Raw genomic sequence first — 13,016 nt, forward strand, 5'->3', positions numbered from 1 at the left:
CAGATCCCTACCCTCCCCAATATACACTGCGATGCTGCGATGGTTTAATGTGGTGTGGGTGGGGACGAGGAAAGTGTTTCTATTTCATAGAATGGATGGAATGTATTTAAATCACGAGACCGGATCTATTCATTGGGAACACGTTATTATACATTGGCGCCTGGCACGCACATGTTATTATACATTGGGAATATCTCCCGTATTTATTTATTATTATTCATGAGAGATGTTCTCAATGCACGATGGATGTGTGAGAAGCAGATCGCATCACAGTGGTACCCCACATACACATCTCAGCGATCATGGGAGATGTTCTCAGTACACGGCTGGTAGGTGCTGTGGGGCGCAGATGCGAATCCTCAAATCACTGCTTTATTCGCTCTTCAGGGTCACTTTCGAAGCCGGTGGACGGGTGGAAGGGGAGAAAAGCGCCAACAGAACTGTTAAATTCTTCATTTCCTGCTGTTCTGGGAGTCGGCGTCGGGACTCCATAGACGGCTCCACCGGGGTTCGGTATCGGTGCCAGCCGAGCCGAGGCCGGGCCCCACGTCTGATCCACCTAGGGTTCCACACTTTCTTTTCCTCTTCTCACCTTTTTTTCTCCACCGTCCACCGGGTTTTCCCGTGTCGTTCCTTCTGGACCTTTTCTGGACCTTCTCTTTCCATATTGGTCCGTTCATAGACTCCATACAGCAAAGTCTGTTGTCCCTCTCTCTCATTTTCTCACTCTCTCCGGTTGGATGGGTTCGAACTCGAAGCCATGGCTATATCCGGCTCCGACCTACCGTTCCGTCGAGACGAGCTGGGAAACCGACCGGGACGCACCTGGCCCACGTTGTGCACACACGCTAACTGCCGTCGCTGCCACCAAATCTCACGGACATCGTCTTATTCTCTTCGGTGGCACCACTGCCATCGAGGGTGGAGGCCCCTCCTCTGTTCCTGGAATCAGTTATTGCTTTTCCTGTTCTTACTGTCGTATTAACAATCCCTCCTCTCTCCCCGTCTTCTGAATTTACTTAAACTAAACAAGTCAAATTTACGTGTTGCAGGGCTGGCGGGTGTGACCAATTCTGTTCATTCTTATGATGTGCTTACCAGGAAATGGACCAGGTATGTTCTACTACTTGTTTAGTTCTACTTCTTGATTGCCTTTAAGCCTTGATTTTGATCGCAATTTGAATGATTTTCCTTCCAAGGTGGGTTTCAACTTTTAATTTTGCAGGATCCAACCTGTCGGGGAGCCACCGTCACCTCGGGCTGCACATGCTGCAGCTGCCGTTGGCTCTATGGTTGTTTTCCAGGTGAAATGAGGGAATTCAGCAAAACGAAAGAAACAAAAAAGTCTTCCATTTTTTTTTTTAAGATCTAGTTTGGTTATGAACGTTTTGTTTTATTGGGTGACGTTGTGTTGTTAGGGTGGCATAGGTCCTGCTGGGCATTCCACCGATGATCTGTACGTGCTCGACTTGACTAATGAAAAATTTAAGTGGCACAGGTTAGCCGTGGGAATTCTTAGTGAATTTTGAGTTAGAACTGGATTTCAATACTATCATCTTACTTCTTTTCCCACTTTAATGTAGGGTTGTTGTTCAAGGCCCAGGCCCTGGGCCTCGCTATGGCCATGTAATGGACTTGGTTGCTCAAAGATATCTCGTAGTTGTTAGTGGCAATGATGGTGAGGACATTTGAAAATCTGACGCCTCTGTTTTTTTTCGTTGGATGATTGCATTTTCTCTTTCTCTCTCTCTCTCTCTAATCAAGCAAGTTGGAAGTATGGTAAAGAAACTCGAGGGGGAAGTAAGCTGGTGATCCTATGAGGTGCAATGAATCTGTGCATTTTAGTACTATTGCCTATCTGAAAGTTAAACAATTTTTGTTTACTACTTTTGTAAGAAACCTTCCTGGGACTTAAATCACTTAATCTGAATTCTCTCTCTTTCGTTGCTCTTTATCAACAAGATAACAACATGAGACATGACTACTTACCTGTTATCATTTGTCATTTGAGCAATTACAGAATTTGTTCCTAGGAACCCGAAATGGATAGCTTAACTCATGCTAGTAAAGCTCAAGCAGGAGTATTGCTATTGTTGGAGACTTGGCTCAACTATCTGCATTGACTCAATGACTCTAGAATCCATTTCTGTAATTACACTTTATTTTTCACCGTGTGACCTGCCAAAGGGTGTATCTTCCTTTTTATCCCTTTTTGCTATCATGTAATGATGTAAGATGGGTTAGGGGCTCTACTAACCTAGGATTGGTGGTGGGCTTTGTGAGATGAATGCGGGGCTGTGCGTGATTAACAGCAAAGGGGTAGACCACCTAGAAGAAGAAATGAGACAAGAGGGAAAAAGAGAATATTTTCTGGAAAAAACCAGAATTCACTAAACCAAAATTTATTTCTTACAATCAGCTCTCCTTGAACTCCAATTACAATGTCTTTATTTATAGACTCAATTTATTAACTCGGAAGCCCCTTTAAAAACTCAATTTTGGACCAGGAAACTGGCCAAAAACAATTTCTAATTGTTTTAAAACTAAGACAAATCCATGAGTAATCCATAAGGACACTTTAAGGACTCCAACTTCTAAACAACTCTAATAACACTTTCCTAATCCCACTGAAAATAACTTAATCTAAAGACATCAGAAACTACTAAAAATAGTAATTATGAGAATTATTATAAATAGTAAGTCTGGAAGTTACCATAAATAGTAATTTCAAAATAACAGAGACTAAGTAGACCTGTGTTTAGTTTTTGCCAGTTCTCCCATAAATTTCCTTCAAGACAAGAATGAAGCCAAAAGTCTTTTTTTCAGACCACTTTTTCCTACTCTTCAGACCTGTTAGCTTCTTTTTGGGCTTCAAAAGAGGCTCAAACTGATCTAGTGCATGCTGCTACATCATGTAATGTCTATTGTTATTAATTCATTGAGGAGATTGTTAGTCATCTTGGCCTCCCTAGTTTATATGGTGTCTGGTTGGTGCCTAGGTAACACTAGTTGATTACAAAAAAAGATACGTCCTAAATATAATATATTGATGTAATCTGACATGTAAGCTAATATAGACTACAGATATGCAATAAAAGAATAACATATACATATAGTTTAAATCTTTATTTAGAAAATATAGACAAGGTTGGATACTGGATAGGCTAGAATGGGTAGGGATGTCAATGGGTCGGGTTCGACATGGGTTTGCCTCAACCCTAACCCAACCCTTCAGTGCCCCAACATGAACCCGGCTCTACCTGGCTTAAAAATACATAACTTCCAAATCCGACCCGACCCTATAGGGTCCAACCCGATACCAACCTAACCCGACCAATAGTATTTCAATTGTATTTTTTTAACACGCTTTGAAGATCTGAAATCCATTAAAATTGTTTTATAGATTTTAAGATGTCACTGTTTTTCCATTAAAAAAAAACAAGAAAACCAAAATCAACATGTACATAAATCTTAAAGTCTATAGAGTTAGAAAGAAAAATTTACAAGAATACTTAGTATATATGTAGGGTATCATGACTTGGTGGGGTGGGTCAGCCAAAACCCAAACCTGATTCGGGTCAAAGAGCCAAAACCTAAACCTGACTTGGGTCAAAGAACCAAAACCCTAACCTGACCCTAAAGATGACTATGCCTGACCCTAACCCAACCCTAAAGATGACTATGCCTGACTCTAACCCGACCCTATAGGGTTGGGTCAAGCCGAGTTTACCATTTAACCCAACCCATTGGCATCCCTAAGAACGGGTGGTTATAGACTTTTTTCTAAAGAGAGTGTAACCTTGACTATTTAATGTTCCTCTCTCTCTCTCTCTTTCGTAGAAATGTAATGCAGCTCAAGTCTTTCACCACCCACCAGGGATGAAAGAACTTGAATGCTTTTCAGAATACACATTGGAGTAAGAAGGGAAACCACACGACAACCACACTCACTCAACTAAACTCTGGGCTTCACCATCTCTAAAAGCTGGAGAAGTGGAGAAAGGGACAGGAGAGCTCTAAAGCTACTAAAAGAAAGGTTTCAACTCAAATTCTGGATGCCTTTGTGTTACATGGAGAGGTGTATTTATAGTAGGATACTAGGAGCCAAGGCCTAACAAGCAATCCTAATCATTAGCTCAAAGAAATCTTAACCGTTGATTTGAAGTAACTCGTGACCTTTCATTACCCCTAATAAATTCTATGAATCTTCCTCTAAATATGACCAGATACAAGTCCCTTCATATCTCCAAGAAAGGTTATGCTTGAATCTTTAATGACCTCTTAATAACACTCTTTAATCTCTCATTAATTGAGTTACATGATCCTTCAGTGACTTGCATTAAATGCTCCTACATCAAAATGTGCTTCTTTATCTATGGAAATTCCATACCAGCACACCACTGATTGGAAGAATCTTATAATAGCTCCTCCACCATCTTTTATCATATGATTTATTTCTATTTATCAATCACATACCATCACAAATGCTTAAAGAAATAGCATGAATGTACCAAATCAAGCATACACGATGCTGTTTTAAATATTACAGATAAGCACAAATAAATACATTTTTAAAATAACTTTATTGTTTTTTGAGAAAAGGTAATGTATTGCGTTGATCAAAAAGAACCTATGTGCAATACTTATCAAAGAAAAAAGAACCTATGTGCAACTAGGGGTTTACATTGGGAATATACAAGATAAAGATATGCCAAGAATACACTACACTAAAGTACCGGACCTTGACTGTTTACAAAAGATTTTCAAATACACACACAAAATAAGAATTGTAGCTCTTTCCCATAAATAATTTGTGGCTTTCCAGGCATCCAACTACAATGCATCTTTCATACTATTCTTTCAATTATTGTTCCTACTATTCATTCAATTACTGTCTCTTTATAACTTGGTTTGTTTTGAAACACCCTTTTGTTTCTTTCCTGCCAAATAGCCCAAAACACCACTTCAGGAACCATACCTCATGCAATCTTGTCTCTTGCTAAAAACCTCCAGCCTCCTGACTGCAAACAATTCAATCACCTTATATAAAAAAAAAAAATTCCAATCATCTTCATCTAGATATCGTAGGAGAAACCAAGTGAGTAGCGGGTCGTTCCCATCCATCACAGAGCACACAGTTGGCATTTTCTACACCCATTGCTCTTTTTATCTGATTGTCCTAGTCAGAATTATGTCCAAAGTGGCAGCCAGGCCAAAGAAAAGCACCTTAGGAGGGACAAATGTACACCAACTTCTGCTATCAGGGAATTTGAGAAAACTGACCAGATTTCTCCCATGTCCAAAGCCTTTTATCTGCTCTTTATACAAGTTACAGCTACATGTGCATTATACAGTTTCTGAAGCAGCTCCATCAGTGGGAACAGTTATCAATCATTTAACTTTTTTATAGTAAAAGAGAAATTTTGTTAATGACAAAAAGAAAAACTGGATACAACCACGACAGTTGCTAAGATAGCACAACCAATCAATTTAAAATTAGGGAAAATTTCCGATTAGTACCCTGTACTTTGGGCCTAGTGCCACTTTGATCCCCGAACTTTAAAATGCGACAATTCAGTACCCGAACTTTCAAAATGTGACCCGAACTTTCAGAACGTGACAATCCAGTACTTTCCGTTAACTAGCTATTAACTAGCTGTTAAGTAGCATTTGAAAAAGACACAAATGCCCTTCGAATGTCATCTAATTTTCTTTATCAACCATCCAAACATTGACAAAAAATTAACAGTCTCAAATCCTTGCCTCTTCTATTCAAGAAAGTTGGGGTCACCATAATGCCCACTCAAACTTGACCCCAACTTGAATGGAAGAGGCAAGGATTTGGGACTGTTAATTTTTTGTCAATGTTTAGATGGTTTATAAAGGAAATTAAATGACACTTGAAGGGCATTTATGTCTTTTTCAAATGTCACTTAACGGCAGGTTAATATCTGATTAACGGTAGGTACTGGATTGTCACTTTTTGAAAGCTTGGGTAGTGAATTGTTGCATTTTAAAGTTCGGGGACCAAAGTGGCACTAGGCCAAAAGTATAGGGTACTAATCGGGAATTTTCCCTTAAAATTACTTTTTGTTTTTGACTAGGACTTGTTAGTTGATTAGTTGACCTAGTCAATGTTTAGTTGTACCAAGCGACCACATTGTTAGCATTGACTGTCTAGTTAGTGAAGTTGTAAGTATGGTTCTAAATTAATTAGTTTGTGCTTTGATAGCACTTGTCATGTCAGTATGAATATGCCAAAATATGAACATGCAAAGCATGCCAAAGTGCCTTGGTACTTTTCGATTGCTTTATAAACAAAACATACTGGTCAAAGTGAAGGAAAAAAAAACTTAAAAAGGACAATACCAAGATTGGTAATGAATTATCACAAAAAAAGACCAGTCATACCTTGTAGAAACTAAACTGCTGGACAAATAAGAAATATTCTTTCATGGATAAGAGTAGCTGATTGAGGAGATTGAGCCAAATAAAGTCAATACTAGGAAAGAGAGTTATTGTATCCATTGGAACCCATGAGTATTTCAATGGAGTTAACGCTACTAAGGAAGACTTGATTGAGGTCTTCAAGGAATTCGAGGATAATTTAGTGATTAGACGTGGAGTTAACGCTACTTTTTTTAGCCTTAATTCCCAAGAACAAAGAGGCCAACCATCCAAAGGACTTTCGACCTATTAGTTTGGTGACTAGTGTATACAAGATTGTGTCTAAGGTCATATCTTTGAGGATTAGAAAGGTTCTTCCTTGTCTTATTAGCCAAGCCCAAGGAGCTTTTGTTTAGGGGAGACAAATAGTAGATCAGATATAGTAAATGAATGTGTGGAGGAGATGAGGAGATTGGTCGTAAAGGTTATGTTTGTAAACTAGATCTTGAAAAGGCTTATGACCTAGTGGATTGGGGATTCTTATTACCCATGCTAAGGAAGTGTGGGTTTTGGGATAGATGGTGTAAATGGATAAATGGTTTCCTTTTCTCTTACCATTACTCCATCCTAGTCAATGGGGTATTTAACGGTTTCTTCCTAGCTAGTAGGGGTCTGAAATAAGGTGACCCCATGTTACCTTTCCTATTCACTTTAGTTGCTGATGCTTTTAGTAGACTTCTCTCAGAAGCGGATAGGGCTGGATCCTTAAGAGGGTGGAGAATAAGTAGAGATAGAGTTTCAATAACCCATCTTCAATTTGCAGACGACATAATAATCTTTTGTGAAGGTTGTAACTGATGGAGGTAAGAAATCTGAAGGATTTGATAATTCACTTTGAGAGGGCCTCAAATTTGAAGATAAATTTTGAGAAAAGCTGTGTTGTGGGAATAAATTTGATTAGAGAGGAGATGGAGTCTATAGAAGCCTCGTTAGATTGCACATGGTCTTAGTGACCTCTATCCTACCTAGGACTTCCCTTAGGCGCAAATCCAAAGGAAAGTAAGTTCTGGAACCCGATGGTGGAAAAGTTCGAAAAAAGATTGACAACTTGGAAGAGAAACTATATTTCCCTGGGGGGTAGAGTTACTTTGATTAAAACAACTTTAGCCAACTTGCCTTTATACTTCCTATCAGTCTTTAGAATTCCTAAAAGGGAGGTAAAGAGGTTGGAAAAATTGATGAGGGACTTCTTATGGGAACCTGGGGAAGAGAAAAAAGATCACTTGATTAGGTGGGAGGTGGTGAGTAGAAGCAAATATGAAGGCGGCCTAGGCTTAGGGAATGTGGTGAATAAGAATGAAGCTCTTTTAGGTAAGTGGCTTTGGAGGTGGCCCTTGGAGAGGGAGAAGTTGTGGCACGAAGTAGTGAAGAGTATCCATGGCTGTTTTGAATCAGGTTGGGACGCGGGGATAACCCAAAGGGCTTTGCTCACAACACCTTACAGGGCAATTTATGGCATTCTCCCAAAGTTCCTCAGATTTGTAAGGTATGATGCTTGTTCTGGAAACTCCATTCTTTTTTGGGAAGATATTTAGGTGAGCACTCAACCCCTAAAAGACCGCTTTTCTTCTCTCTATTCCATCTCCCTCTTTAAAAAGAAACCATGGTTTCTTTCCCCCCGGTTCGCCCTTTGGATTTAAACTGGAATTTTGGGTTTCAAAGAGGGTTAAGGGATGAAGAACTTCTTTGTGTTTCAAAGCTATTGTTGCTTCTAGACTCAGTGTGCCTGGACCCCCCTAACCCGGATAAAAGGATTTGGTCTCTAACCCCTCCTCTCAGGTTTTCCCTGTTAAAGAGGTCTGGTCAAGGCCAATTCCTCCTAAAATGGCAGTGTTCTGTTGGGAAGCCTACTTGGGTAAGATCATTACGATGGAAAACTTGCAAAAGAAGAAACCTTATTTGTGTTTGTCCCCAAATTGGTGTTTCTTGTGTGAAGTGAAGGGTGAGGACTGTAACAATTTACTGATATCGTGCTCTTTTGCTGCTAATATTTGGAACTGGGTTGTTTCACTATTTGAGCTTGCCCTCCGAAGTAAAGCTGCTGTTCATTCCAGCTGCCTTTGGGAGATTGACAAAAAGAGGGAAGCTAATGTGGAAATGTATCAGAGTCGTTACCTTGTGGACTGTACGGGAGGAGAGAAATGCTAGAATATTTCAAGAAAAGGAAAGAAGTCTTTCTGAAATCAAGGAATGCATAATGACAAGGACATTCTCGTGGCTGAAATCTTCACACTTGTTGGCAGATTACTTCTTTGATGACTTAAGGAGAAACTAGGCAGCAGTGGCTTCTACAATCTCCACAAAGAACAAATCACAAGCTGAATGGGAATCCCCACCAGATAGAGTGGTAAAACTGAATTTTGATGGTGGTTGCCAAGGTAACCCAGGCCCATCCGGAATATGAGGGATTTCGAGAGACAGGGATAGCAACATGTTGTCTTTATTTTCAGGACCGGTGGGTGTTGGTGATTCTGTAAGGGCCGAGATACTAGCAGCGGTACAAGGTATACAGATGGCCAGTCAACTTGGAGTGAATAATTTGATAGTAGAAGGGGATTCCAAGGTAGTAGTGGGCTGGTTGACAAGTCCAGAGACAGCTTGTTGGGGCTACAGGGATCTGTTAAAGAAAGTTAAATGGCTGACAAGGAATATGTCAGTCAGGTTTCAATGGGTCAGCAGATCAGCAAATGCAATGGCTGATTCTTTGGCCAAGCAAGGGGTGTCAAGGGGAGATCTGTTTTGGGCCACTTTGTAACCGTGCTTCAGGCTTGTGTTTGTTTAGTGTTTATGACTCAGTCCTAGGGAGAGGTAACACCTCGTGCCTCTTCCTAGGCTGGATGTACTGCTATTTTTTGAATTACTAAAACTACCATCATTTATCAAAAAAAAAACCCAGGAGTATTTCCAAGTCCTTTTAGATAATAGAATAAAAGTAGGTGATTCATTCAGATGTTTGGTTGTGTCTAATCTCTAATGCCGACAAGATGCACCCAAGCTATACTTTGAAAAGAAAACAAAGAATTTACTTTACATGCCATTGTAGTACCCAGTAGCTGGTGCTAGGGGGTGCAATTGAGTTGAGCTTTAATTGAACAGTTAAGGCTTGCGTTTGATGCTAATCAAGTTTGAATCTTAGGGTAAGCTTGATTAGTTATTCGAAGTCAAATTCGATCAATAAAATGTTTGGCTTGAAAGTTCATGAGCTTGGCACGATTAATATATAACAAATATACATTATAGAATACAAAAATATTTTATAAAATATGAAAGCATATTAGTTTTTTGAGCTTTCAAGCTGAACTCAAATCAGAAAATGGAGTTCACATCATTCGTGAACTCGAACTCAATTATAGAGTATTTTAGTTGAACCTAGCCAAGATGTGTTGAAGTCCGTGCTCTTTGTAACTCCATTTAGCTGTAGAAGGCTGCACAATAAATCAGGATACAGAGAAACAAAGATATGGACTGACCAAATTGTACTGGGGTGTTTGACTATATTGGGGTGTAGAATAGTGGACTGACCCTTGAGATACTTAGGACACCTCTTAAGAGGAAATCCTAGAGTGCCTTCCTTTTAGGATGTGGTTGCCGAGAGATTCTCGAAGAAAATGGAAACATGGAAAAAGAACTACATTTCTATTGGAGGTAAGATAACCATAATCAAATCCATCTAATCAATCTTCCAGTCTATCAGCTGTTCGTTTTTAGGGTCCCTAATAAAGTCATTCAATGAAAGGATCAATCTTTTTGTCTATTATCATCCAAAATATGTTTTTTAAGTTCACTTCCTTTTATGTGTTGATCTCTCTAGGGGTTTATTTTTCTTTGTTTTTGCAGGCAAGAGAGTTTTGTCAGATGCTTGGGCTCTGGATACTGCACAGAAACCATACAGATGGCAGAGGCTCAATCCTGAAGGAGATAGACCTTCTGCTAGAATGTGAGTGTCTTTGGACAGTTTTTATCCAAGAGTTTTTCTTCCCTAACTGCTTACATAAGTGCTTGAACCTGTTTCTGTGCTGATATTACTATTTATTTTCTGGGTAAACTCTTAGGCCTGCGTAAAGAGTTACCCTTTGAAATATAGATACATGCATAGGCAGCAACTGCTGGTTTAATCCAAAGCAACTGAACAAGTGGACATTGATGACCAAGAGCTAACAATGCTAGATGCATAAAAGGAAAATTCCTGATCTCTCCATGAACAGTGTTATCAATGTCATAAAGTGATGACTAGTGTTGAAATTTAAGGTTGTATAATTACTATTCAATGAAAAAAAAGTTATGTTCTAAATTTAATATATTGTTGAAATTTCATAAATAAGTTAATAACTACTACAACTATGCAAGAAAAGAATGATATTGAAAATTTATTTTTATAGTGTTTATTTTGTAAACAAGTTAAACTTATCCTAGGATAGCGAATTACAACCTTTGTTTTCCAAAGAATGCAACCTTGAGGATAAACCAAAAGCCCCATGTCTAGATGGCTTTACAATGGCCTTTTATCAAGACTGTTGGGACATAATAGGGGAGGACTTGGTGGAGGTGTTCTCGGAATTCTTTAAAGAGGAAAGATTAATTCGGGTGCAAATGCAACTTTTATAGCTTTGATCCTAAGAAGGTGGTTGCACAACATCGTAATGATTTTGGACCCATCAGCTTGATTAGGAGTATGATAATCTCTAAAATTCTTGCTTTGAGGATAATAAATTACTCCCATCTTTAGTTTCGCCAAATCAAGGGGCTTTTGTAGTAGGGAGACAAATCATCGACCAAATCCTAATTGCCAATGAGTGTGTGGATTACAGGAAAAGAAGAGGAGAAAAGGGCTTGATTTCTAAATTTGATTTAGAAAAGGCATACGACTTGGTAGATTGGAATTTCATGTTGGTGTTTTGAGGAACAAAGGTTTTGGAGAGAGGTGGTGTAAATGGATTTAAGGTTGTATAATTACTTGCCACTACTCCATACTGATTAATGGTGTAGCTAGGGATTTCTTTCACGCTAAGAGAGGCCTCAAACAAGGAGACCCTTTGTCCCTTTCCTTTTCACTCTGATAATGGATGTATAGAGTGTGTTGATAACTAGGGCTGACTCAAGAAATTTAATCAAAGGTTGGAGAATTGGGAGGCATTAATTGGTAGTCACACACTTACAATTTGTAGATGATATCATTCTTTTTTGTGAAGGGGAGCTAGAGGAGATGGAGAATTTGAAACTTTTAGTGACATACTTCGAGAGGGCCTCTTATTTGAAAGTTAATTGGAATAAGAGCTATGTAGCGGGAATAAACAAGAAAGAAGAAGAGGTGCTACCTATGGCAACATATCTGGGTTGTGGGTTTAGTGATTGACCTATGGTCTATTTGGGTTTGCCTCTAGGGGAAATCCTAGGTTAGAGAGTTTCTAGCACCCAATTTTGGAAAGATTCACAAAGAAATTAGCAGGTTGGAAGAGAAATTACATATCACTTGGGTGTGGAATCACTTTAATCAGTGAGGTGTGCTTGAAGCACATTTTAGGGTATGCACGCCTTGCCTAGGTCCTAGGTGCAACACTTTCAAAAGGCACATGCCTAGGCGCACTAAGCGTGTGCTTGATCGCCTTAGCCCAGGCATGCACCTTTTTAAATTTGTACACTTTTTTGTTCTGTTTTTTTTTTTTTTTTGAACTAGCATGTGCCTAAAAACACAATATGAAAGGAAAAATGTCACACTACAATTCATGGATTAAGTTTAGATACATGAAAAACACATGGTAGGGTTCAGGCATGTGAGGTTTTGATGTCTTCCTTCTCTGTAGTAGGAGCAAGAGAGCCATCAACAAGGGATAGTTTGTCTTGGCCAGAAAGGATTTGGTAAGAGGTAAATAAGTGTGAAACATTGGTCATGTGGTTAGAGGCACCGGAGTCAATTATCCAGGGCATTTTATGATTACCTGAAATAGTAGCATGATTTGCAATGGCATGAATACCTGAGTGTGCATAAGTAGAGGAAGGAATAGTCTCTGAAGGAGTAGGTGTTGTAGCAGTAGACTCCAAATGACTGATTATTCAACCAGACTTCTCATACTCAACCTTAGCAGCTGCAAGTTGCTCTCCCACTGACTTCTCAACACTCTGTCCCTGTTCACTCTGTGAGGAGGTGGCTACATTTGCATTTTCACCTTTTCCACTCTCAATTCTTTTTGCACTATTTCCAACTAGTGTCTTTAGTATGTTTAGTCTTTTTGCAGTACTCACAAATAACATTTTTCTTCCCAATGTTGACCTTTAACTTCATCTCGGCATTAAGCATAGTGATCAAGTTGCGGATCTACAGATTGAACCTGTTATTTGCTCTACTCACTACTCACCATAGCATAAGCCTAAAACAAAGTCACCTCATCCTTTTCCAAAACATTCTTCCTCACAATATCATATTCTGGGTTGAGTCCGATGAAGAACTCAAACAACCGATTTCTCTCCACCAACATCCTATGTGTTTCAACATCCTTTGCGCTCCCCCAAACAACAGTTTCCATCAATTCAATCTCTTACAAAGAGATTTCAGCATGGAGAAGTAGATGGCT

The 13,016-nt window shown here is 39.3% G+C and overlaps 1 protein-coding gene across 1 annotated transcript in view; it reads left to right on the plus strand.

The window, feature by feature from the left end:
- Positions 1–397: 397 nt before the first annotated feature.
- Positions 398–13,016, plus strand: part of LOC148867311 (serine/threonine-protein phosphatase BSL1-like) — a 41,505-nt gene continuing 28,886 nt past the window's right edge. The window contains exons 1-6 of the mRNA XM_088981550.1: positions 398–951; positions 1,053–1,113; positions 1,226–1,304; positions 1,419–1,498; positions 1,584–1,678; positions 10,285–10,384. Coding sequence (XP_088837676.1) covers positions 741–951; positions 1,053–1,113; positions 1,226–1,304; positions 1,419–1,498; positions 1,584–1,678; positions 10,285–10,384 — 626 coding nt within the window. The 5' untranslated portion in view covers positions 398–740. The remainder of the gene's footprint in view (positions 952–1,052; positions 1,114–1,225; positions 1,305–1,418; positions 1,499–1,583; positions 1,679–10,284; positions 10,385–13,016) is intronic.

The sequence above is a fragment of the Nelumbo lutea genome, chromosome 3 (assembly GCF_056320005.1).
Source record: "Nelumbo lutea isolate HS-2025 chromosome 3, American lotus-T2T, whole genome shotgun sequence".
NCBI classification, from domain to species: Eukaryota; Viridiplantae; Streptophyta; class Magnoliopsida; order Proteales; family Nelumbonaceae; genus Nelumbo; species Nelumbo lutea.